This window comes from Thunnus thynnus, chromosome 13, assembly GCF_963924715.1.
Source record: "Thunnus thynnus chromosome 13, fThuThy2.1, whole genome shotgun sequence".
Lineage (NCBI taxonomy): Eukaryota > Metazoa > Chordata > Actinopteri > Scombriformes > Scombridae > Thunnus > Thunnus thynnus.
Window position 1 is genome coordinate 9,356,079 of NC_089529.1, and position 27,645 is coordinate 9,383,723.

General features: G+C 41.3%; 1 protein-coding gene across 4 annotated transcripts; it reads left to right on the forward strand.

Annotated features, from left to right (window-relative positions):
• Positions 1–27,259, forward strand: ksr1a (kinase suppressor of ras 1a). Of its 4 annotated transcripts, none has more exons than XM_067607662.1 (21): positions 1–541; positions 11,702–11,842; positions 15,741–15,888; positions 15,983–16,472; positions 17,775–17,956; positions 18,358–18,427; positions 18,588–18,671; positions 18,879–18,940; positions 19,026–19,135; positions 19,630–19,798; positions 20,168–20,209; positions 20,548–20,596; positions 20,723–20,786; positions 21,750–22,043; positions 22,123–22,319; positions 22,429–22,525; positions 22,915–23,048; positions 23,433–23,564; positions 23,697–23,832; positions 24,050–24,183; positions 25,517–27,259. In XM_067607662.1, the coding sequence occupies exons 1-21, from the start codon at positions 332–334 to the stop codon at positions 25,521–25,523; spliced, it is 2,952 nt and encodes a 983-aa protein (XP_067463763.1). In that variant the 5' UTR covers positions 1–331; the 3' UTR covers positions 25,524–27,259. The 4 variants fall into 4 exon arrangements, with proteins under 4 accessions (XP_067463763.1, XP_067463764.1, XP_067463765.1 ...); XM_067607663.1 differs by having other exon boundaries at positions 20,726–20,786; XM_067607664.1 differs by lacking the exon at positions 20,168–20,209.
• The last annotated feature ends 386 nt before the right edge of the window (positions 27,260–27,645 follow it).

The window sequence follows — 27,645 nt, forward strand, 5'->3', positions numbered from 1 at the left end:
AACAGCTGACAGACGGTGAAAGCCTCTGCCAGAGCTGTCGGTGGAAGAGAGTAGCCTCTCGTCGGTAGCCTACGGACTCCAAATACAAGTCGCGCATTACTGGACTTTGGGCCGCTTTCACAACCTGGGTTACCGTCGAGCTGCTTGTTTTGATAAAAGAAAAAAATATTTAGTTTGCATCCTGACTTTTTTTTTCCCAGATTGGGAGCAGGGGACATTTGCTGTCAGCTAACTTCCACAATAGGTCGCTGCGTCGCTGGACTGCTGCATATGTTTTATTTGAGCTTAACAGTTTGACTCTAGCCCTTCCAGCCGTGCCCAATGCTGAGGAATGGATAGTGTGTCTGCTAAAGGTGGGAAGATGGTCGAGAGTGATGAGCAGCCGGAGAGGGATAGTGGCGGTGGCGCAGCGATGGCCGCACTACATCAATGCGAACTCATCCAGAATATGATTGATATCTCCATCTCCAGTTTACAGGGGCTACGGACCAAATGCGCCGCGTCTAACGACCTCACACAGCAAGAAATACGCACTTTAGAGGTAATGTGCATTTCAGATATGTCAGAATCCCTTCCTGCAATAGAAAGCAGTCTAGTCAAATTGCGGAGTCATGAAGCCCTAACGCTATGTCCGCCTCATATAGGCTTAATATTGGCTGCAAGCGAGGCGCCCTATCACATCAGTGAGCTGAGCACATTTTGTCGCTTAGAACATACTACTGGGTCGATAAATTGAGGTGAAGATGACTCAGTAACGATGTTGTTTGAGTGCTTTATTGTTTCTCTAGAAGATTCCTAAATTATCGAAATATTAGTGATGCTTTCTCCTGTTATTTGTGTGACCTCTTTCTCTATAGGTGGCAAGATTTTGTCAGGAGCCCCCTCGGATAGTTCACAGCACCCGTGGTGTGCAGCTGAATTCAGCCTGGCCTAATGGCACACATTTAATAATCTGCTTTTCATTTATGTTGCTGGATCCTGCTCTGTCTGCAAAGGATTTTCGTGTTTGTACAGTTTGTCGAGAGGCCTGCAAGAGAAAATCCAAAACGAAATGTACGACGTGTTCCATGTGTTTATTCAGTTTTCCCCCAACGTAAGCAGACAGGGGGTTGATGTGCGCGCTGCTTTTCCTGCATCTGGATGCAGATTCAGTTCAGTCGCGTTGGGATGACTTGACATTGCTTTGCGCAAGAGCCATTGGGCCTCAGCATATCCTACTACAGTAGGCAGCACCGTAGAGAAGTCATGCCTGGTCGCATGCAAGCATCGGCCAAGGATGCACACATCATGCCTATATAAAAAAAATGCTCTTACAAAAATTCAAATGCAGATTGGAAATGCTCAGTAGTACCTTTTTATGTAAAGTGGCGCTCATTAATCTTTTAAAATAATCATTCCTACTATGTGAATTTTATAGTAATGTTGATAATCCTTTTCATAAGAGTCAGTTTTATCTCAGGCTTTGCATGTTTCCACCCGTTGGATATTTACAGTCACATATTGTTTTTGTAATGTCCTCAGCTGCGAGATGACTGAAGAAATCATATCATGGAAAATACAGCTTCATGTTGTTAGTAACAATGCCATGAGGGGACAACAGGCCCTGTACTGCTGAGGAGGGTGATGGGAAGAGGGGGCTGGTGTGTGGGGTATAAAAGGCTGATACAGTGCATTTTGATGAGACATGGAGTTGTGAAAAGCAATAGAAGACAGCCTGCACATTAGATGAACAAATCTTCAGTATATGGCTCCAGACATACTGACATCCTGGAGACATGATAGATGGTAAATGGGTTTTCTGGCTCATGGTTTATTTAAGCCTTATACCTTGGATAAAAGGAATACACACTCCTGATTGGCTAGAGGCTATCAATTATCCATGTCTGTTTTATTTCTGTATAACTGAGCACCCCGTGAACAATTGTGCTGTTGCCCCTAAAAACTAATGTTCCAGAGAGCTCCGGGCATTCAGTTTCAGCCACACAGCGACAGCAATAGCCTGGCTGAACTGGTTTTCAAGTGACCTTCAAAATGGTCCAGAATCACGGCTGATGAAGAAAGTAGCCCTTTTAAGCAACATTATTCAGTCACGAAGTTACAATGTGATCTCATTACTGTCCGATTGTGGGTTGCTGCAGTAGGCCAGGTGGCAATAAAGCATGGCCTGCTCAAAAGATCCATTTGTATTTGTGATGGGAGTATCCAAGTGTGTGATGACAAAGCAGTCCTATGTTTATAGGTGCAGCTTTTCCAGTTTGGTAATATGAATGTCTACAAAATAATTTGGGTAACAGCAGCTTCCTAGCTGGCAAGCATCAGGTGCAGGTTGGCTACGGTGCTGGAGCAAAATTTTCACAGGCTGAAGTAAACAGCGTTCAATGAAAAATTCAAAGTCTCTCAGTAGAAACCAGCCAGCTAATAGATCAGTTTGCGTTTTTATTTTTGCCCATTTCAGCACTGATTTTGTACAATAAGTGTGAATGAACCCCACTTGTTGAACTGATCATTTTGTCATATATTTGTTCTCATCTTAAAGATAGTTGATCAAATACTAACCTTGTCTGTCTGACGTTGTTAATACTAAACAAAAATCTCCTCTTTGCTTTTTGGAGGGTCAGTGGTAGAATTTTAATTTCTTCACACAAATGTTTTGAACTTGTTAGAAATTAGTTTTTTTTAAATATCTGCTCTCAGTCTTTTCAAGCAAACTCAATCTATGAGGTGGGGAGTAGACTGCTATACTATAAAAATAAGACTATTCCCTAGTTTGTGAAACATTCTAGTAAGGTTCATAAGTTGTATATAACTGGGAGCTAGTCCTTGATCACAGATACTGTTTCTACTGTATGAGGCCAGTAGCCATCAGTTTTGGCCTGATTGTATTTGAATGGAGCAGAACAACTCTTTTTCCATCTGGGTAGAAACCACGTGTCAGTGGTCCTGTGTGACATAGTTTGTATAGAGAAATGTAAAGTGAAGTTCATTGCCTGCCTGCCTCTACATGCTTCAAGTCTTCTTCATCCATTGTCATGCGTACCTCGTCACTATGTGGAACAGGACGTGATCTGGCAGAGTACTTCCTGAGGTACGCTGTCTTGTAGATGCATTTTGCACCGACATTGTTCTACATGACAATGGGCAGGCCGTGCTGGTCTCATATATTTCTTGAAGACTATGAAAACAGCTCTGAGGGCTCTTTCCTGTGGTTAGCCTGGCCTGTTGTGAGGGGTTATCCCTGAAAGTCAGAAGTGCAAACAGTGGCTCTGGTTACCTGAAGGTGGTTTTTTGCTAGTTTGTAATCTTAGCAAAGTTCAGTTCTTTCTTATTGTACGTTTAGGATCAGAACAACCAGAAACCTTTGGTTTTGAACCCACACAAATCTACTTCCAGCTTCAGCAGCAGAGTGATGACAGCCTCCAACTGGTAACTGGCTTTTGGTTGCTGCTTTGGAAACTGGTGTAGTAGATACTTTCTGGTTTACAGCACAGCTAAACATAGACTGCTAAACAGTAGACATTACCTGTTAGCTTGGTTAGCAACGTGCATCCGTAATTCACGTTAACTCTGATATTCATTGGGATGCTAATTTTGGCTTAAAACAAAATGTTCTTACCGGAAAAACTGAACAGCCAACTCTTTAGAGAGTCTTTTAGTAAAACCGAACGCTGAACAAGAATTTTTTAGACAACCAAAATGTTACAAGTAACTTACATGAACTGAAAGCACACTGTGAAAGAGCGACAGCCCTTAGAGGGATACACCTACACTCAGAATCTGGGGTTATGATACATAACTGACGTTGCTATGCCTCTGTCACCGTGGTAGCAACTTCTCAATTACAAGGTAGCCACACGCTAAAGCATACCCTGCTTTATTGTCTATCGTTTGAAACTAGCAATTGAGACCATAAACTCGTTAGGAAAATATTTACTGAGGTAATAAATCAAGTGAGAAGTACGGCCATTTTCTCAAAGGCTTCCATACAATCAGACTTCTTTTTAGAGCTAGTGGAGTCGCCCCCTGCTGGTCATTAGAAAGAATGCAGGTGTAACGCACTTCCGCATTAGCTTCACTTTTTAGACCTGGTCCTAAGCCCTCAGTTTAAACCCAAACAATACCTTGCCTCCCCTTTCACTACTACTGTATTTGCTGGCTTTTTTACTTTCAGTTCTGGTGGTGATGTGCTGATAATATCAATGTTTGTTATTCTTGTGGTATCTCTACTCAGTTGCGTGAGATCCGGTGGCACAAAATCTTCCTTTTGTTGTAGCTGCAGGTGTTAGGTGAAATGATTTTCTGTTCCCTTTTTTAAACTTTTTATCGTCTAACACATTTTCCAGTGCTTACTTTGTACTGTTTTACTGTCATTTTATTCTTTCTCATTTTCTTTATTTTCTACTTCTTGTATGCATTAGTTATGGGTTGAGTGGAGCATGTATGAATAGTTCTTTTTGTTCTTGATTTATTCAGAATGACTTAATGATCAAACCAAGTAGAGTCTTGCTTGGAACCTACTTTCCTGTCAATTAAACAAGGAGATAAGTCACAACTATATAAACAGAGAATTGGTTGTGAAGAAAGCAATGGGGAAGACTGTTGAGAAAGTGACAGGTGAATTTTTAAATGAGGCAATACATTTATTCACTTTCTAAGATTAAGTGAAGTAAAGTTGCTGTCTATTTACATAAAATGCGTTCTCTTCTTAAAATCTATATGACATTTTAAATTTAAGGAGGTACTGGGCACTTAAACGTGTTTTTTGAGCTGTGAACTAAATTATATGACTGTACTGTGATGAAACACGTCAATGCTGGTATTAATATTGACATTGACACCAAATTTATAAAAATTGGCATTTCATGGGTTGAAAATGGCTCCACCTGTCATCTGCTGTTTATAATCAGTCCTGAAAAGGCAAGGCCATGTCAACCGTTCGGGAGTTCTCTACGTCATGAAATTTATATAGATAGTAGAATGTTAATGCCCGCCTCCCCCAGCCCCTATTTTTGAGTGTGAGAGTCTGTGAAACCGCCCGCGCTCATTTTCAAATACATGCTGATCAAGACATTTTTAGCTTCAGGAGCTAACAGCAGCTAACAGCAGAACTGACCTGCTGGAGGAAATCTCTGTCTGTGACTGACCGCAGGAGGAAATGCTTCTGGCAGCCAAAAAACCAACAGAAATCCTCTTCACATTTTGTAGCTCTTAAACTCTCCGGCTGTCTGTTCCTGCAGTTATCAGCTGGTAAAATCTTGTTTCAAAACATTAAATCAAGGTATAACCAGCATTCCACCATTACTGAACCTGTCTGCTGCGGAGCAGAGCTGCGGTCCACTGCTACTCTGTAACCAAGTTAAACACAGATGGGTTTATTTAAAAATGACTTCTGGCTTGTTTAAATGTCATACTCGTCTTCCTCTCATTATTATTATTATTATTATTATTATTATTATTATTGTTATTATTATTATTATTATTATTATCATTTTTCTCTGGCCAGGGATGTCACTGAGCAACTCCTGCCTCACACATCCTTGCTCACTTTTTAGCATTTTTCAAAATTATGCAGTGGGTGGAGTTAGGCTCAGCCCTGGGGGTGAAGTTACACTTTAAGTTTTAGAGCTGTGTTCAAGTCTCCCTGTCATCAAATTAACATTGCTTCTAGCTTCATAGTTGCTGTTCTTTAGGTCTCCACGACCTTTGAGCACCCTGTAATGGAACAAGAGAAAAGAAAAGAGAACAGTAAACATTTATTAATAAGGCAATGCACCAGTTTATTTGTCAAGCACTTAACCTTCATTCAAGCAATACATCGAATCTCTTTGTAGTAGTTCTCCCAGTTTGTCATTATGTTGTTTAAGCTAGTACAAAGGATTTAGAACTGACAAAACATGCAGTTCAAATCAGCTGGTGATTTGTGATCAGGCTCTTCGTAACATTCAAATATCCGTCATCGCTAAGAAGCCTGCAGAGTGGTCTAGATGTCTTTTAGCAGTCCTTCAAGTGCAGCTGGCCGGGCATGGGTTGCTGTCTTTATCAGCAGTCTTACTTCCTATGTCTTTACTGGCATAACGTTTTGAAACCACATCTTGCCATAAGTGTGCACTTTCACTTCTTGCTTGAGCCTTCCTTGAGATTTCACTTGCCACATGCCTAAAATATTTGAAGTCAGCAGATTGGGGAGTTAATCACAGATTTAGGAGGATGCTACATATCCTGGTAACATTATAATTCCACATTCAAGCCAATATGTCAAGTGCTCTATTCCAGACGTGCATAAGACATCCCTAAAACCCATCTCAAATTCTAGCAAACACACTGGCTCGCAACTCCCACATCAGTGTACAGGTGATCACATGTAAACCATTCCATAGCAGAGATAACTAGACATGATAGATGTCATTGCAACTAAAGATTTAAAGCCACTGAGCGAACTGTGCGAGGTCAAAGTCGTTGTCGCACTCGTGGTGCAAAGGGGTATCGCTCCCATATTGCACTGGAGTGCAATCAAGAGAGGCTTGAACTCACTTTATACTCTCATTGAGAGAGCTTTATTATTCCACTTGAACTGTGTGTTTTTCCTGCCTTGCCAGTGAGAGGATAATGATACTGGCCTCTCAAATGGAGTGCTAACTGGTACTTCACTTTTCACATGTTAATCCCACTCATCCTGGTCTCTGTCTGCCTCTCATGCTGCCTCCGTGTTACTTTTACTGTAGCTCTTTATATATTCCTGACTCTCACTTTATCATATCCACTGCCGATGTAGCTTGTGTGTTTGGTTTAACCAAATCAGTCTTCATGATCTAGACACTTAGCAACATGAACTTGAAAACATCTTAATAACAGGAGAGCTCAGTGTTTTGCTTATGTACTGTGTTTTACATAACCATAAACCAATTGTTGCTAGATGTGTATTCATTGTTGTAAACCTTAACATAAAAGCAATTCACCATCTTATCTTTTTAATGACTGCTCTCCATGTTGATCAGCAAACAGCAAAGCGTCACTCTGTTTTGTCTCCTCATGGTGTTGGAGAGAGTTTGCTGTGCGCTCTTGGTGTGAGCTGTTGTGGCTGCATCTATATTTAGACATCTTTCTTCCTACGCATTTTCAGGGTTGGTTGTTAAATAAGAAAATCAAATGACGCGCAAAGAGCCTGTGCAAGAGGGGAAAGCAGAGAGGAAAAGGGGAGGGGAGAATCAAAGCCAATCCGCTGGGCTGCTTCTTATGACATGACAACCGCTGCTTGTGTGTGTGTGTGTGTGTGTGTGTGTGTGTGTCGGAGGCCTAGGAGAAGACAATGGAGAATGTCGCTTACATGAGAGTATAGAGGAAGCACAACTCCATGATTGTAGCAACACTGACCCTGTCTCTGTTTCCGTTTTTTTTTTTTTTCTTTTTTCTTACATTAAGGGTAGCGTAGCCAATAAGAATGGACTGCATGATGTGGAAATCAGGATGGTTGAACAGTGTAGGCAGGCCTTGATCTATTCTTAAACTGACTCAGGATGAGTTGCATTATATCCTGTAATTTTGAGGTCTGGTGTACTTCTTTTGTGGAAAGGGGGGGGTGGGGGATTCTTGCCCAAGCACCAAATCATAAGGGAGTGATCATGGTATGTCTGGTTGTAAATGGTTAAAATTAGCGACATATATTTACTATCAGTGTACTTTAATTATTGCTGTCCTGATGCAGAAAATGTGTTAACAGTGTGACAAAAATTGTGTGTATGTTTTAAAATGGCACCCTTGACATGTTTTTCTGTCAGATATGTAAGCCTAAACAAGGCCAAGGATATGTCTGTATACCCCCCCGCACAGGAGATAACAATGATGGAGGAGGGGCAGCAGGCCATTGTCAGGGACTGTCAACCATGTGTGTTCACCCCCCCCACCCCACCCCCCCCCAAAGTCCATGTGACCTGGCCTCTGCATAACTTGGCCTCGCTGGCCCCACTCTGTTTTATGTCTATTGACATCTTCATCATTTTTTACGCATAGATAAAACAGTGCATATCGGCCATTGTTTACTTGCCTGACCCTGCAGAAAATGCGTCCTTGAAGGCAATATTAAAATTAGCATTGAATTTGCATTATCTCCCAGCTCCAAGTGCTACTGTTGCTACTGTCACATCCAATGTTGACTGTGACACTGACTGGAGCTGCCACATCTAAAGACAGAAGAGTCTACAGGCAGCAACCATGTAGAAACAAAATGATCCCTGTCCTTGTGTCCCTTTGTGGCTGACAGTGACAATATTGTGTACAGATGTGGGTTTTTTTTTTCCTCAGATTGCATTTGTATCATAAATTATTGTTTTAAGCAAGCGTGTGTGATCTATCATCTGAGAACAATTACATTTTCAACTCATAATGTTCAGTTTATACATTTTATTTGATCCCCACCAAACGTAGAGTTAGTTTTTAGAATGACTGTGGACCAAAGGGGACATATAGCTAATATGACACAAGGTGTGTTCCTATACAGTGAGCCTGAGAACAAGAAACCTTTGCCTTTTTAGTCTGAGAGAAGTGAACTGACCTTCCTGTGCAAATATCATTTTCTGGGATAGAGCATTTGTTGCTCAGTTCTCAGACAGGCCATGCTATCCTTGGCAGGTGCACCAAAGTGGCTGTGTCAGCAAGAGCCTTGAGAAAACAATGGGAGCAGTGGGATCTGCTCCCCATGTCTGCTGTGTCAGGCAGGCCTCTGCTGGGACTCCACTCTCCTCTGTGGCGGCTGACACACTGGCTGTCACTCATCCCCCTCACAGCATTAGGCCGTTGCCATGGTGTTGTTTAGCTCTGCTGACAGGTGGGCTCTGACGCCATCATCCCCCCCCCCCCCCCCCCCCCCCCCCCCCTTCCTCCCCCCCTTCCTCCCACCTCCAGGCCACACGTCAAATGCTGCTTTCTCCACTCTGCACCAAAAATAATATGCAAGGGCCCTGTCATTATCTCTTCGGTTTGTCGCTCCCAACACAAATACACACATCACTGATATCAATGAGGGATCTGGGGACTTCTGTGCTTGCGTAATCCTATCCACCTTATTTATTTAGGATGATAATAGCAGAAGTCAGTGCTCTGCGTGTGACTGAAGATAAAATTGTTAGTCATGGTTTGTAGTCACCACAGTTATTATCCTGCTGAGACACATGATGACCGTCATATGTTGAGATGTATTGTGTCAGAGCTTTGTGTTTCACATGTATGGGAAAATCCCACTGAAATGTTGCTGACGACTCAGAAGAGGGGTTGCTAGGTAACCTGACGTCACAGGACTGCACTAGTGTATAGGGAGGTAAAGCAGGAGGCTAGCTCATTAGCCACATCTAGTAAAGGTCTCTTATTGTTGGCCATTCTTGTCCAGACCCTGAGAAACACTTAATTCAGACACTTGATGAGAGCACAGTGATAAATCAAGGAGGCTCTGTAATACTGATGATGTAATACTGACTATGTGTCTCCCATCTACTTTTTATACATGCTTGTCTACCAGTTAGTTTGCATATGTTCTGAAAACATGGGGTTCCAATCCAACTTTGATTAAGAGAATGAGAAAATCAAATGCATGCACCTAAAATAAGGTTCAAACTCTACAGATATTGTGAAAACACCAGGGCACCACATCACTCCACTTGTATGTAAGGTCTGAACGTTTGCATTTAAGCAAAATATGTGACATTTTATCAGTTTACATTGCTATAATGCACATGGTTTGACTATTTTATAATGATAAGTAATTGCGGAGCCAAATAGCAGCCGTCAAAGTCAATACGAAGAGCATTTAACTCCTTTTCCATCCTCTTTCTCTGCTTTCATCTCTCTGGACTACAGTGGAGGTGCTTTTGTTAGCAGCCTTTTTACATCCCAAGGCCACACTTTCCCAGAGTAGCGTGGCTGTATGAGTCTCTGTCTTGTTGGCGAGCGTACGTGTCACGGAGAGAGTTGAATGAGCGGAGAAAAGACGCGCGCCGCTCATTGTTGCTCAGGCACTCGAGAGGTGTCTGGTGGGTCGAGAGCTAGCTGGTGTTGCGCGGCTCATCTGAAGGTGCTGCCTGCTGTAATGGACTCTTACAGATAGACTGTGAGATAAGGAGACACACTATACGGCAGCGCTGAGCGGCACAACGCAGGCCGCTGCAAACCAATACCATGGTGTTCATTGTTATACTTACTCACAGGAGCACTGCACTTAACATTGGCTTGGAAAGCAATGAGGTAGTAGTTTAAGTGTCAGAGCTTCATAAGTCGTTATTTTATCTTCTTATAAGTGTTTTGAGACAAAAAGTAAAAGAATCCAGTGTTATCATTTACATAGATTGGCAAGAAGCTTGGGACACTACAGCAAAGGTCTTAATCAGGCCTGTTGTCATTCATGTGCTGATTAGTAGATGCAAGCGTCAAGAGGAAGATCAGAGGGGGGGTTGCTGTGCGTCAGAAAGCTACTACCCTGAGCTATGTTTAAAGGATAGCATGCCAGCTTTTGTTTTTCTTCTTCTTCTTCTCTCCTTTCACTCCCCTGCTTCATCAGCAGAGCCCCCAGATGGTGGAGACGTTGGGGATACTTTCTGCAGAGGAGGAAAGACACAAGGGGAAGGAGGGTGATGCTTCCTTGTAGCGGTGACCCTTAACTGTTTTTGCCTGTGTCCAACCATGTGACCACAACTACAGGCTTTTGTTGTTTAGATTGCCTAACACAGGAATATCTTTTTATATAATCGTGTGAAATGCATAAAGCAGAAATGTCAAGCTGTCTCTTGTTCTAGCTTCTCAAATGTGAGGATTTGCCAATTTGTTTGTGTCTTTCATTGTACTAGATTGAATATATTTCAGTTGTAAACTGGATTTCTCACTGTTGTCTGGTGTTTATAGACCAAATGATTAATGTGACAATTATTTTATTTTAATGATCATAATAATCATTAATTGCAGTCCTAACGTAATTTTTATGTCATAGATATAAGGTTGATTGTGACAAAGGATGACCTTCTTTATAATCTTGTGTCAGAGTTGGTTATGAAAAGACAATACCCCTGTAACTAACTGGAAAATTGACTGGTCATATGGCACTTTTCTTTGGTCACTGAGAACTTTGATGTCACTAAGCTTCTTGATTGTTCCACATGAACTTGTTTGCTCTGGCAGCACAGCAGATGCACTCATTAGACGACCAGCTCATTGTTCCTCTGTATAATAATTGCTGTTTATATTTAATTAACTGTCTGTTGCACTGGGGGAACTGGGAAATCGGGTTAAACAAACACTGGAATGTTTGCAGGTACATTGAGTTCAAGATGGAAAAACTGCAATTATGGAGTAATTCATGCATCAGGTTAATCTTTATCATATTGAAGAGGCATCTGTCGATGGAAATATATAGTAGTTTGCGTCAGGTGAGGTGATGAATCTAAGATGGATCTGTTTAAAGGCCTGTTTATGTCACTCTTGTAGAAGACTCAGTAGTCAGTAGTAATTGTGCTACTGCTCCAAATAATTGTGTCGGTATTACAGTAGTAATAAAATACATATTCTGCAGAATTTCTGTCATCTCGCTAAGGGCTCTGTGCCAACACAGAGGTGTGAGATCTCCTCCACACCGAAGGCCTGCTCTTTTGGCTGTAGCTCCTAGCTCACTGTGAGCCTCCCCTCTAACCCCTCCCATCTGCGCTGTGTTCTCTATTGCTCCCTGCAGGTGAAGCTGATGAAATACATCTGTAAACAGCTGCAGTGCAAGCAGAAAGTGCCAGAGACAGAAAGGCCTGAGGCCCTGGACAGCTACCCACACTTGCGAGACTGGCTACGCACCATCAACCTGCGACCAGAGCTCATTGAGGTCGGTCATGTTGTTTTGTGTGAATATCAGTATCCCTCTCTTTCTCTCTCTATCTCTTGCTCTCTGGCCTTGGTGACTGTGTTTGTGTCACATTTATGTGTATTCAATATGTATAGCCTGAACTAACTCACATGTGAATGAGGAATACTTGACCAGTGTGTGACCATTGAAATGTCATTCTAAAAGATCATTTTTATGATCATGATATTAAAGCCTCAAACAGATGCACTTGAACTGAAATGGAATGGTTAGTGAGTTAGAAAAGACAGACTTCTTTACAATAACCCCTCTTGGTTGCATGCAGATCTAGTTCCAAGCAAACTGCCATTTATATCTTTTGTCCTGTTAATGAGTGGGCCACTACTGGGTAGCCCAGTGGTGGCCTACCTACAGATTGAAGGCTTGAGTTCAGTAATGTTTAATATGTGTTGGTCAACATTGCTGAGGTGTCCCTGAGCAGGACCCTGACTCCCCTCCAGCTATTGTGTCTTTTGTGGAGTAGCGTAGATCTTAAAAGAGATATTTCCTACTGGAAAGTTCCTTTACCAATATAATTGTTCGTGATTGTTAACGCATTAAAAATCAAGCATTGCTGCTAAAAAGAGGTCATGTTGGTAGTTCGTAAAGAAACTGCTCCCATTACTTTGTTTTGCTATGACTAGGTCTTCCGGGCTCACCATCAGACTGATCACTGCTCCTTACACCAGCACCCTGCAACTAGCTGCTTATGCACACCTGACAAAAATCCATTAACATAACTGCATTCATTTCCTTATTTCACAAGTTTAGTGTAATTGCCATTCCTCAGCATGATTTGTTGTCATTTTTTCCTCCTTCCGCTGGCTCCCCTTCCTGTGCTGCTGTAAACTCTTTTAATCCCTCTCGGCTACTGTATGTTTGTATTGTTCTTGTCTGTTTGTCTTTGTGTTGTGACCCGACCGTAACCTGCTTATTTTAAATGTTTCTGCTCTTGTTATTCTTTAATATGTACCGAGCTTGTACATGCTTTTTGTTGCGTTTCACTGCCTTGTTCCATATCTGATTATTTGTCCTCTGTTTACGGCTTAGTCATATCTGTCATGCTCAGTGCGCTGTTTAAACCTCAACCTTAACCCTCAAAGAATTTAGCCTTTTGCTAGAAAACGGAGTTTTTTTCGGTAGCATAGTGAAAGTGCTCATTTGTTTATCTTGTATGCCAATGGGGATTTCCTAAAAGATGTAGCATCGTCATGGCATGTTGATGACCCATTTAGATCAAACATTATTAGATTGAGATTTCTACAGTGCATCTCCTCGCTCTATACTATGAGGTCTATTAGATGGGCCATTACATTACAATGGTCATATGTTTTGTTTTGTTTTTTCTTTTACATAGAGTCCAACCTGTCTGCTCTCATGCTATGACTGTCAGTGAGGTATTGCATAATGTGATACAAGCATGTGGATTTTGGCAGCTTCTTAAATGAGCATGTGTGTCTTTCTGTGAACTAATTAATTTTCACTGTGGCTCTTCTAAGCAGCCCTATTTTGATTAACCCTGTGCTCGCCACAAGAAAAAGGTTGCCAGTGCATTTAGATTTGACCCCTCACAGGCCAAGCCCATAGGATGAATATTTTTGCAGGAATACATTTCTCAGATTTTCTAAATAAATTTTATAATAATTAATTTTAGGTGCAATGAAAACCCATCTGTGATGTTAAATGCTGTGTACACATAAAGAGCAATTCTGAACACAGCAATCATTTATACCAGTTATGTTGTTCATGTTGCTAAGAATGTAATGTTGTTATGAGTGAGAAGGTGGGAGTGGAGGGCCCACAGCCACTTTTGAATATCACATCTCACACCCTTGCTTGTATCCTTGTGTGTCTGCATGCATGTGTGTGTGTGTGTGTGTGTGTGTGTGTGTGTGTGTGTGTATGTGTGTGTGTGTGTATGCGCTTCCTTTTGCTTACAGTATACACATCAGTGTGGGAGGTTGCCCTAGTTTTTTGATCAGTGTTTGCCCTCTCAGAGCAAGAGTTTAACCTGACTGATAAGCAATTGCGCACTTCCCATGACAAAAAACATCCTAAACTCACTGGACTATCTCCCGTTTCCTTCTGTGATTCATAAATTGTTATATGTACTGACATCTTGCCTACTGTCTCAGTAACTGAACACGAAATAAACAGTACATAGCTCAGTCTTGTAGGTCTGTATCCATACAGCTTCAGTTCTTGTTCAGTCTTTGACCCCTGGTCCTCAGCTATTCTATCCTTTATAAAAGGCTGGTAGTGATGTATACTGTATAACAGATGGAAATAAGAGGAAACAGAGAAAGGCTTTGAACAAAGAAACACATATTTTACTAAGCAAGAGTTGGGAGTATATGGATGGAACTAGTGTAAGGATTATTCTCTCAAGAAAGAGCCTTGCTTGATGTTCAAACTACAATTTAACTAAATGGTGATTTAACAGTGTAAAGTCAAAGATACACATTTTGTATTCTCTCTCATGTTGTGTTCTCTCTTAGTCATGTTGCATTTGGCTGAATTCATTCATGATCCTAGTTTTCTGATCAGTGTTCTCTCGGAGCAAGGTTTTAATCTGCCCTGACTAGTCGATCAACAGAAAATTAATCAACTATCAAGTGACATAAACAATCAACTATTTTGATAACCAAATAGTCATTTTAGTCTCTTTTTTTTTTTTTTTAAAGAAAAATGACAAACACTTGCTGGTTTCAGCTTTAGCTAATGTGAGCATTTGAGGCTTTTCTTAGTCATACATGATAGTAAACTGAATATCTTTGGGTTTTAGACTGTTGTTCAGACAAAACAAGACATTTGAAGATGTCACCTTGGGTTGTGGGGAATTTCACTATTACCTGACATTTAATAAACAAAATGATTCATCGATTAATTGAGAAAATAATCATCAGAATAATAAATAACGAAAACTGTTGCAGTTGCGGCCCCAATTCAAATTATTATTCTAATTTGACAACAATAGTTGTCAGTTCTAAGTAGTTGATTGCAGGTTGTCACATAATGTGGAGCGGTAACCTCACAATATGGGGAGAAACACATGTTATAATGTCCTTTTTTCTTTCTTTTATTTTAATATATTTACATATGCACCTATTATGAACCTGAGGCAAAGCAGGTTGCAGTGTTTTCAGGCCCAGAATTAGTGAGACATTGAACACCTCTCTTCATGAGGAAGAAAATCAATGTCACTTCAATTGTTTTATGTCCATACGAAAGGTGTACTTTTTTCTAACTATATATTCTTAATTTTAAAGTGTGCTTATTGTAGTCTGTTCTGTTATCCACCAGTGGTACCTACTCTTGTGATGTTTGCCTTACCAATGGAATCCTCTACTAGCACAATGTCGTGTTGTGTGTATTCACTCTACATAATACATGTCTGTTTACTTCCTGTTATCTCTTATCAAAGTTACCTTCACCTCTGTACATCAAGCTCTCTCTCAATGCTTTACTTCATCTACTGCATTAGTTTGAATGCTCTGAGTGAATGTGAATGAACATGGCTGACTCTCAAACACTAGAATGTAGAATATAATATTGAAAATATTGAATGGACACAGACTAAATCTGAGTACAGGCCTTCCGAGAGGTTTGGTCTTGAACTTTTGTTCAGCTGAACGAAGGTGATCTTGACTACAGCAGAGTGTTTATGTATGTATATGTGTGTATATATATATATATATATATATATATATACACTGATCTAGGCATAAATCATGTCTGTAGTAATGTATAATCTCTCAGAGGTTGTATGACCTATTTAGTGCCAGACCATGCTGACCTTTTTAATGCGGAGCTTCAGCCTACTACACCATGCAGACTTACAATAAAAGGCTTTTTATTGATGTCATTTCCTCCTCTGCAGGCAGTGGAAGCGAAGTTGTCCCTGGATGCCTTACTGCAGATGACAGGTGCTCAGGTTAGGGATACAATGCGAAGGCTAGGGTCCAGTTCAGAAGAATGTGCCAGGCTCAGTGCTGCCCTCTCCTGTCTGAATAGTGCCACTGAATCAGGTAAGTGTTCGCTCCAAGCTCCCATGATCAAATGCATCACACTGTATTCTCGTTGGGTGTACTAGTGCCTTTTTTGTTGTTGTCGCCTGATCAGGAGGTGAACTTAGAGAAGATGGCAGTCCCTGGCTGTCTGAGCCCACCAGGAGGGACAGCGGCTCTCTACTGACTGCAGACCAGCTAACCAACCTGGGGACACCTCTCCGCCCTCACAGTCCCTCACCTCTAGCCCGCCCATCCGCCGTCCAGTCCACACCATCCACCCCCTGCGCTGCCTTCCCTCATCCCCGCTCAGGCTCGGTGTCAGCGGTGCCCACACCTGAGGCGCAGATGTCATACATCCACAGCGAAAGCCCCCTTACAGATCCATTCCCCATGTCCGTAGCTCGTGCAGCTCGGCTCCACGGACACACTTCCACCCCACCTATAACTCCGCCCTCAAAGAGGCGTCACCGACTGAAGCCCCCCTGCACCCCTCCACCTCCGTCCCGCAAAGTGCTGCATCTACTTCCCAACATCACCCTGACACGCAGCAAAAGCCACGAGTCCCAGCTGGGCAACCGCATCGAAGACCCACCCACCAACAAGTAGGTGCTCAGCTCAAGATGGTGGGACTAACACACTGTTACAGAATTCACCTTTTCCAGAACTTTTCATAAGTAGGTCGTAGTAGAACTAGTAGAACTGAAATGGGAATCCTCAGCCACTCTTGGCTTTTATGGCACAGGTTTATGGGTGTTGTGGGGGTCCTGTGAGAGGAGAGCCAATTTATTATTATTAGTAATAGTATTATTATTATGTTTCTAACAAGGCCTGTTGATGGCAACACAAATGTCCTGTTCTGATGATCTTTTTCATTTGGAGTCTACTGAAATTATTTTACCATTCCATTACTTAGCCAGAGCTGTAAACATGACAAATTGTATCTGCTTTTATTCTGGCTATGATACAGTGAGGTGAATATTCATATATATGTGAGGGCAAACTGTCCTTTACCACTGTAAAATTTGACAGTTAACCTGTAAAACTACCACATATAGTGAAGAGAAATAGCAGTTAAAGGGTGCTGCAGCCTAGTCATGGCGGTATTAAAGTAACTAGGTTGCTGTTGCAGTCACATATTTCTTATCATCGTCTATAGAGTGTTCATAACAGTTGCTGGTGAAAGCACCTGTCTAGTGTCTCACTTCAGTCTTACGCTGTGTCAGGCTTTCGTTAGATACATTGACATTTTCTCTCTCTGTCTCTTTCTCCCTTTTTCACATCCTGCCTGTTGCTCCTTTGCTCTGACTGTATGACTGCAGCTAATCCCCATACAGATTCCCAGAGATTATGAGTCATGTCAAAACAGGAAGTATTTCCTAGGACTAATGCTCAGAGGTGGCAAGACACACACAATCCCTCTCTGTCTCTCTGTCTCTCTCTCTCTCTCTATTGTGATTGGACGCACATACACAAACAAGCCACATGTTTATCCATAATATCCTGTCTGTTTATGGAAAGCTTAACTGAAAAAAAAAAGCTGGCAAAGGCAGAAGTAAACATGGCTGACATAAATCCAATGCATCTAACGCATGCTCGGACAATCTTACTAGTTTGTCCCTGCGTACGTGCATGTGTGTATAAACCGTCACAGCACTGGCACTACTAGGTGCTCATGGATCAGTCCTCCTTGTGACTTCAATCTGGGTGTTAGGGATGTCACCCTGGTTATCCCATGCCAATGCTATTTAGGTGCTACAACGTGCCTCTCTCTAGCCCTTACATAATCTGTCTCACACAGTATAGTGCGCAAGCGGTTCTGTTGACATTCTGAGGTATCCAGTCTGGTTTTTGCCCATATACTGTATACCTTCTAATTCTCCTTTTTTTGTTTTCTCTTCCTCCAGATGTATTAAAAAGAATAAGTTGTTCCTGAATATGCAAGTCAATGGGAATGGATGTGAGGACTCACCTTCTCGCTACCCTGTCATGCCTGCGCGCACCCCTGGAGTCACCCCGGCTGCCACCACAGCACCTTACACCCTTCCTGGCACGCCCACCCTCCTGGAAGAGCACAGCACCATTAAGAGTGAGTCATGCACGTGTGTTGATTTCTATTTTGCACATTTGGTGAACGCATGTTTGACATTTCAAAAGTAGTGGTTTATCCCAGATGACCTATTCAAAATGATTGACATTTCTGCATTTAATTGCATAGTTTGGTTGTATAATGGGTTCTAGGAAAATTCAATTCCTCATCTTTATTTTCTATGCATTCTTGTGCTTGCATGTGTGTGTTTGGGCTTGCATGTGAATGAAAAGTTTGGGTCTGCAACATCTCCACAATCCCTTCTGTGTGTGGAAATCACGTCCGAAATTTAGTTTGACCCTGTTTCAATGACAAAATCTAAATTGTTAAATTCTCAGTATGTGATTAACCACTGGGGTCACTTCATTAAATCTTTCTCCCTTTCTTTTCCTTCCTTCTAGATAACGTAGCACTGCATCGCAACTCCCCACAAGCAGTGAGGAGGGACATAGGCCTAGCAGTCACACACAGGTAGATCTTTCCTGCTCTCACACAGAATATTTTATCCTAAGCATGTATCATAATAAACCAAATAAACTAGAGTTGTTCTTAATGAAGTAATCAATTAACCATATTAATAACTGTGCAGTACTTTAACGCTGTAGGTCTAACAGCATTTCTATTTGTTCAGGTTTTCAACCAAGTCCTGGTTGTCCCAGACATGTCAGGTGTGCCAGAAGAACATGATGTTTGGGGTGAAGTGCAAACACTGTCGGTGAGTTGAGCGCTTTCTTTTTAATGCACAGTTCACTCAACATTTTTATTATTGACCGAGATAGTAAAACAGTAGCACATCAGACACAAGACACAGTAGAGAGGGCTCTGACACAATTTGATCCTTGGCCGTGGTATACATGTGATTTCTAGGTGCCATGTGCTGATAGCTACTGCATCTCTAATATACTGCCTACTTTTTGCGCAGGTTAAAGTGCCACAACAAATGCACAAAAGAAGCTCCATCCTGCAGAATCTCCTTTCTACCAAGTAAGCTTTGTTGTATCCTCAATCTGCAACATATTGACGCAATGAGTGTGCGTATACATTGTGACCTTACGTAATTCTCTTCTAGTTGCCAAAATTCGAAGGACTGAGTCTGTTCCGTCTGATATAAACAACCCTGTGGACCGGCCGCCAGAAGCACCACAGTTTGGCACACTACCAAAGGCCATTACCAAAAAGGTAAAAAAAGGCTTATGGGTTCTGCACTGTCCGACTGTTGTAATTTGAAACAGCACTGCGTCATTGTCAACTTAACTATGACAGCTTGATATCAACATGTAAATCAATACAGCCATAATGTAGTGGCACTGAAGTGCCAGACTAGAGTCTTGTCTATGGCACTTAGTGTTTATATGTATGGGAATTAAGACTTTATTTGCAATAATCCCCATTGGTTCTTGTCACACAGATAACTTGTATCTCTGCCTGATCCTATTCTACCATCTGCCCTTACAAAACATTGTAAAAATTAATGACACTTGTGCCATTTTTGCCATCAAGCATTCTTCTTTCTGCCATAAAGAAATCTGTCAGATTCACCTGAAAACCTCACCTGACTGCTGCAATGTAAAATGAAATGCAGAAGTTGTAGATGTCATTTTAAATATAATATCATATGACCATCATCCATCAATCCTGATTAGTGTTGTTTGCATTCATCCCCGTCCCACCAGGATCATCCTCCAGTGCTGAACCAGCTGGACTCCAGCAGCAATCCGTCCTCCACCACCTCGTCCACACCCTCCTCCCCAGCACCCTTCCAGCAGAGCAACCCACCCAGCGCCACTCCACCACCCAACCCCTCGCCCAAAGGCCATCGGGATAGCCGCTTTAACTTCCCAGGTAAGCGTCACAGACGCCTGTATACAGAGACACACAGATATACACAAGTATAGACAGCCAGATAGCCTGATAAACATAAACAAAAATATTGTACGTACTGAAATGTGCATGCTAGAATTGTAGTCTTCATTTCCCTTATGATACAGATTGTTTTCCCTAGATCACTTTTCCAGTTTAACAGTATTGGCCTCAAACATACTTCTCTCCCTTTCGCTCATATATGGCATTAACACTGAAAGACAATTGTAGATATGCTTTTTTTTTTACAAAGTCTGTTAATTCAAAGCTTCTCTAACCAACAGTCTCTCTCCCTGAAATGCTTGTCGGTCTTTCCCTCTCTTTTTTTTTTTTTTTTTTTTTTTACAAAAGCCGCCTGTTACTTTCAGCATAGACAGCAGTTTATCTTCCCTGGTGAGTCCCAAAATGTCATGATGCATTGTTACTATCCCATCTTTGCACTCTCCAAACCTTAGATTCCCTGCAGTTCTCCCTGTCCTCTGCATGTTTGCTGTCAGGTTTGTGGCAGTTAGCTGTCTGTCACTGTGTGCCAGTACTAGGTTTGCATGTTGACACTAGGAGCCATTTTGACCCCATCTGCTGGTGGTAGTGGGAAATTGCATGGTCAGTCATGTTCTGTTCTGTATGTGGTCGGCCAAGAGGCTAATGCACCAAGCCCTTTGGAAAAGGGAGAATAATTTTTCTCATTCTTCTCATTCTTTCCTAAACCACCTTTAATTCTCTCTCCACAGATGTCTCCAGTCCTGCTACTTTGCACTCGGATGTCCTCCAAGACACTGTGTAAGACTGTCATTATAATTTATTTAGAATAAATCAAGTTCAATCAGATTCACTGATGACACAATAGTTAAAATATTTAGTTTTTCCCGGAATCCAACCCTCTAATACCAAATCTCTGTATCACAGCAGTGAAATAGAGCAATCAGCGGATGACATACATGCTGAGCTGGTAGAAGATGAAGATGAAGAGGTAATTTCGCAACATGTTGTGTTTGCAGTCTAGAAAATACACTTAAGTTCCAGATTTTACTGTCAGCTTATGAGGCTATTAAGACTCATATTTATGAAATTTATCTTGCATCATATTTTGTTCTGTTTTTTTACTAATATACTGATAGAGACTGATAATGTTATCCATCAAAGCTACTGTAGCACATATATGTCTAAACTGAAAGAGCCAGATTCATTGTAGAGCTCATGGAGTAACCTTTGGAAGTACTGGACTGGTGCCACAGAACACACAAATGTCTCTTAACCTCACACAGAGGAGAAAATGGTGACGTACATTTAAATAGATGTTTGTTATGGCACCAAGAGGAGTTTTTTTTTTTTTTTTTTTTGAAAGTCAGCTGTCAAAGCAGAGTGACATGGGTCAAACTAATTTCTCTCAAACTGTGTTGAAGCAGTTATAAGGGCAACAGATCTCATTATAGTTACTCAGTCAGATACATTAGGTCATTTCCTAGTGAACATGACAATGATGGCAATTTTTCATGCCATTACAATACCCAAATGGCAGGTTTCTTGTAAAAGATTTCAGCATAAATGGCCTGGCATTAACCTTAAACAGCAGCTCCCCTGACAACTGTTTATTGAAACCAGGTTGACCTGTTTGGCTGTGATGATGTCAGGGGTTGTGATGTTATTCATTTAACCAGGAGAGTGTTGCTGACATGGAAATATCACTATTTTACTATAGAGGCAGCAACACAAAGTAAAGAAAAAACAAAAGTAAGTTAATGTTGGCTCATGATTTACAGAATACATTTAAGAGCGACAGCACATTTTTGAAAAGAAAAATTTGCCAGTACTTAAGTCATTTTCACATGTCTACACTGCGTAGTGCACACTTACATGGGTACCTTGCTTTAGGTAGATAGCGTTATCCCTTTATACACAGGAGAATAACAAAGCCATCACCACACTCTTGCAGGAAGGGGAGGAGGAAATTGAGGTTGAAGATGAAGACCCTGAAGCAGAGGAGGAGAACGAGGACAATGAGGAGGAGAATGAGGACGAAGGGGAGGATGAGGATGACGGAGAGGATATGAGGATGAACATGGGCTCCGACGGCGAGTGTGACGGCGACGAGCTGGACGATCTGCCCAGCTCTCGGGGAAACCAGTGGAAGGGCCCCATCTCCCGCAAGGCGAGCCAGACCAGTGTCTACCTGCAGGAGTGGGACATCCCGTTTGAGCAGCTAGACCTCGGAGAACTCATAGGAAAGGTGAGGAATCCTCACTGAGACTAGTATATGTATCATATTCTAAAAAGGGCGCTCAAGCTTAAGTTGTTTTCTCATCCAGGGCCGCTGGGGCAAGGTGCACAAGGGTCGGTGGCATGGCGAGGTGGCCATCCGACTTCTTGAGATCGATGGGAACAACCAGGACCATCTGAAGCTCTTTAAAAAGGAGGTGATGAACTACAGACAGACCAGACATGAGAACGTGGTCCTCTTCATGGGGGCCTGCATGGCTCCACCACACCTAGCCATCATCACCAGGTAAGAGCAGAAATATCAAATATACTGCACCTCTAAAGTGATTCTAACCTGTCCTGAATACATGTTTTCATCGTCAGTGTATTCTTATTTTCTTCACCTCTCTCCACAGTTTCTGTAAAGGGAGGACGCTGTATTCAGTTGTTAGAGACACTAAAAACACTTTGGATATTAATAAGACCAGACAAATCGCTCAGGAGATTGTAAAGGTAATGTTTTTTTATGTCTAGTCAGAGCTCTCATTGATGCATTTGATTTTAAAACTTCTGCAATTTGGAAAACATGTAATTTTGCCATGTTGCTCTTTAGTTTTCACTTTTGGCTTTCATGTCCCAAGATCATGTGGCCAGTTCAGTCTTAATATGTGCATGAAAAGAAAATGCCACAGTGAAAAAACATTAATTGTCCAACAATGCAAGGAAACTATGTCTTGAATTCAAAAATACATAACCAGAATCCACATTATGTACCTTCAAATTGATATAAATGTTAAGTAGAGCAGTTTAGACATCCTGCTTTGTCCAAGACTTGTCTGAATTATAATCAGAGCCTGTGTGCCAGCGCCTCATGAACTGTCAATGTTTGTCTTCCATTACAGGGAATGGGCTATCTGCACGCTAAAGGCATTGTTCACAAAGACTTGAAGTCAAAGAACGTTTTTCATGATACCAATAAAGTTGTGATCACAGACTTCGGGCTGTTTGGGATCTCTGGAGTTGTTCAGGAGGGGAGGTAAGAAAACTCCACTTGAGAGGCTTAAAAACACAACCTCAGCGAAAGTGCTGTTCACACTGCACTACTATTACCTGGGGAGGTCCAGTGATTTGTAATAATTGCTGAGGTCCACAGTGGCTCCAGTCCTGCAGACATCCATCTCCCTTGTCAGCCAGTATTTTTTTTTTTTGCAAAGACTGAGTTCTCCTGATTGTACATTGTAACTTCCAGCACACTCTTGTTTTTGAAGTACATTTTGAACACACAGCTTGTACTCTGTATGTGTTTGGCTTTATGAATAGCTGTTTTGCAGTAGTAGATAATGTATTTTCCACTCTAGTTAATGCATCTTTCCACTTCATTTGCTTTGTTACTGAAAAGTGTGCTTTTTTTTTCTTCCAGGCGTGAGAATAAACTAAAACTTCCACATGGCTGGATTTGTTATCTCGCACCAGAGATTGTGCGCAGGATGAGCCCAGGTAACAATGAGGACCGCCTTCCTTTCTCCACCTCGGCAGATGTGTACGCCTTTGGGTAAGCTATGCACACACAAGCTTTGGAGACCTACTGTCCTGTCACACCTGTTTTTGACTGAGAAGAGCTTACTTTTACTTAGAGACTTTACCATTTGACAGAATAATCATACTTCTGCTTTCCCCTTTTAAGCACCATTTGGTATGAGCTCCAAGCTAGGGACTGGCCAATCACCAACCAGCCTGTGGAAGCTACCATCTGGCAGGTGGGGAGCGGAGAGGGCATAAAGAAGGTCCTGGCAGAGATCAGCCTGGGCAAGGAGGTCACTGTGAGTTGAAACGGAAGCAAAATTGTCAGTCATTCAACAAAGTGCATATTTATTTTGCTTTTGTAAGAGTGGCAAATAATGATGCAAATATTTAGGCAGAGATATCAAGATGTTGCAAAACATGTTAGATCGTTCATCATTCATAGTCCACAGTCCAGCGAGCACATGGCTCAGCGTTTTGCCATACGTATTGACACAAAGTGGTTTGTTGTCTCAGGAGATCCTCTCTGCCTGCTGGTCGTACGACCTGAGAGAGAGGCCAACGTTCACCCAGCTGGCTGACATGCTGGAGAAGCTGCCCAAACTCAACCGCAGGCTGTCCCACCCAGGACACTTCTGGAAGTCTGCAGAGTAGGTATCCCAGAAACAAAGGACGATTTAACGACACTGGACATGTGAAAACAAAAGAAGATCTCTTATTATGTATCTACTATTTCCTCGTGGTACAATGGCTTCTTAATAATGATCAGTGACTCCAAACTCAACTAACAATATGAGACTGAAGCAGAGTTTTCAGCCTCAGGGTTAGAGTTGGGGTTGCATAGTCTTATGTAGAAATAAGATTCAAAAATTTGTTAAATTTTTTTAATATCAAAAAAAAAAAGGTTTGAAGTATTTCTGTTGAGCATCACACATGACCCTCATGCACTCTGTCACTGCACCATGGCATAGTTCTCTTTAGCTGCGGATGCTTGTTCTCAAATGGAATGTGAACGTTATGGTTTATATATGTAAATGTGAATTGTTTAATTTATTCATCATACAACACTCTTGACAGTTGTCTCTCGACCGAAACAACACATTTTTTGACAGAAAAAAAAGTGTCACAGGGCATGACTGTCGCTGTCTCTTACATGTACAGTTTTGTAATGTCACGACTGTCTCACAGTGAGATTGGATGGTCATGGCAATTTCCAGTTTCAGAGGTAGGAGGAAGATGTACTTACTGTCACCTAGGTATAAATAAAGGGCATTGTGTGACATTTCATCTTTAGGTGAGAGTAGCTTTCTAAAGCGGGAAACAACTGACTAAAAATTCAGTTTAGTACATACGGAAACAAATAGGGTCTAAAAAAAAAAAATACAGTCATGGCCATAAAAGCTTGTTGTCATCTCTTTTGGTAATCATGCTCATGTGGTAACACTGAACATTTCTCCATTTTGTACCCGAACCAGTTTTTCTTACCCACATCCTGCAGCAACACACCCATCCACACCTTTATTCACATGATATGATTACAGTTTCACTTTCATGTCGTGATTCCTACTTTTATCTGCTTTCTGCCTATGATTTGCTTCTTCACACACCTCTTGTCATGTTTGCTCAAATACTACATGCAACTATTTTATCTTTAATGGGGCTTCACTATCAATCCTGTGTGGTCAAATGCTATTTTTTTCAGCTGGATGATGGGAGATTAAAAGAAAACAACACAAATGACTTAAGGTCTGCTTGGACCTGAAATGATGAAATTAATATTCAAGCAATCTCTTTGTGGATTGAACTCACACAGCCTGACCTGTTTTTAGTGAATATCTTTTAACTAATCTATGTGTATGTAATATCTTTCTGCTTTTCAAATTGTGCTTTCTTTCTTCAACTTTCACTAACCGTCTAACGTTTGTGTTTTCCTTTTGCTCTTTTCTCTCTTTTCTTCTTTTTTTTTTCTCTTCTCTAATCTAGGTTGTAGCAGTCACTCTGAAACATAAGCAATGCAAAACAAAGCCTGGGTCTGCCTTGCATGCTCCTGAATCCTTAACTCTTACAGGATTGATCAAAGCATTGCCTCTGCCTGAAACAGACACTGCTTCCACTAATCCACAGTCTGATCTTCCATGTCTAACCGTTGCGTTTTCTTGTTCGGAAGAGAGGATCGGTGGACCGAGGTGTGGCGGGAGGGAGGGGACGACCGTCCTCCGCGCTTTCCCTCCTTTCGTCTAATATCTCTTTGCCTTCCTTTTTGGGTTTTTTTTCTGTAACGTTGTTCGGGACTCTGAGGCTTGTGAATTAACTGGCTTGTGGTGTCTTTGCTGAGACTGACTGGCGTGCTGTGGTCTGTGCCTGCTGATGGCTGCCCTGTCCTCGGCCCGCTCACCTTCTCTGTGCTGCTGTGATGTGGTTGTTCTTGCCGGGGCCCTGACCACATGGCTCTTTTTCCTCTCTGAAACACAAACACAAACACACACACACACACACATACACACACACTGCTGGACATAAAATGGACCCTACTACTAAATGGACCACTTCATTTATCAATGTTTTCCTTGAGGGTTTGACACACGTTTGACAGGCTGCTTGAGTGATGTTCTCAAACCAACTGCCTCTCAGCTCCTCTCACCCAGTTTTTTAATGGTTGTGTGATGGCATGTGCTGAGACGTTCACCAGCCCATGTCTAGACACAATATGCACTTTGTCAACAGGAAAAAAATAATCATGAACTCTTTTTTTTTTTTTTTTTTTTTTTGTTGCTGTTGTTGTTTTTTTTTTAGTTTGGTTTTGAATAGTCATATTTGCAGTGTTTTCTTTCTCCAGGAGGGTCTCAGAGGCTTGGACAGTGTGATATGCTCACTTGTATGTTGTCTTTTTTTGGAATATAATCTGGTAAACTCACCGTTGATTGGATGCATTTGAAAAATGAAAAGAAACTGGTGAAATATTCCCTTCATCGTTCACAATCCACTCGGGAATAGAATAATGCTGGCTATTTATGATTAAAGACTTTTTAATAATGTCCATGCATTGAAGTGTAAAGTGCACCTTATGAGAAAATGAGTTATTTAGAAAGATCTTTCTCTCAAGAAGTTGAGTGATTTCATTCTCTGCGCAAAAAAAAAAAAGATAAATCAGGAACCTGGCGCAAAAGTGTCCTATATCTTCCTAAAACATTACCTCTTGTGCACGCTTGTGTATACTGTTTGTAATTGCTGGCTTCAGTTGGCGTGCTTGTATTTATGTGTTGTGTGTGTGCGCGTGTGTGTGTGTGTGTGTGTGTGTGTGTGTGTGTGTGTGTGCACGTGCGACTGAGTGAGCGTACTGTGTTGGAATACATAGGGTTGGTTTCGTGAAAGACTGCAGTTAAATGTGTTGCAAATCCAATGGTATGTAATGTACATACATTATTTAATGTATAGCAAATTAACATGATTCTTCTAATATTTGTATAAACATTTTATATGTAAAATACATCACAACATTTTTGAATAGGTACTGCTATGGCTATTACAGATGTATATATATTTATATTTTTTTCATGTATAAAATACTGTATAAAAGCTGTACAATTTTTTAGAATGGGCCAATACATGTTTTTTTATGTTGTTGTAAAAATTCATATTTTTGTATTGCATGTGATTACCATTCTGTACACGCAGTTTCTGTTTTCATCCATGGAAGACAATAAAATGAGGCTTGTCATGTAACAATAGAGTGGACACTTATTTTACTGTTGCAGTGCTGTAATTGCCCCCCTGACAGTATGAGGTTACAGTCTAATTGATGTACCTTACAATAACTTAGCTTTCTAATGTCACTTCAAACAAGACATTAATAGCAGCTAAATTACACATTCCAGCTCCAGTCGCTGCAGTGCAAGTATGTAACGTGCAAATATAGAACAACAACTGAAGCAAGTAAATCAGGTGAAATTTAAAAGAATCATAAGAGCTTGAACTGAAATTCTAGTTATATAGAAATACAGAGAAAATGTGCAAATTTAATCAAGTTATGATTTTGGTGTCATTCAAGGAAAGGAAAAAGGATTTTTTTAATTTCAGTTAGTCGGAGTTGTTAGGCTGGGACAAAGATGGGA

Coding starts and splice junctions, on each gene's coding strand:
- ksr1a (XM_067607662.1), top strand. CDS start 332: ATGGATAGTGTGTCTGCTAAAGGTGGGAAGATGGTCGAGAGTGATGAG. Junction 542..11,701: donor AAGAAATACGCACTTTAGAG/GTAATGTGCATT, acceptor TGCTCCCTGCAG/GTGAAGCTGATGAAATACAT. Junction 22,044..22,122: donor TCGGAGAACTCATAGGAAAG/GTGAGGAATCCT, acceptor TTTCTCATCCAG/GGCCGCTGGGGCAAGGTGCA.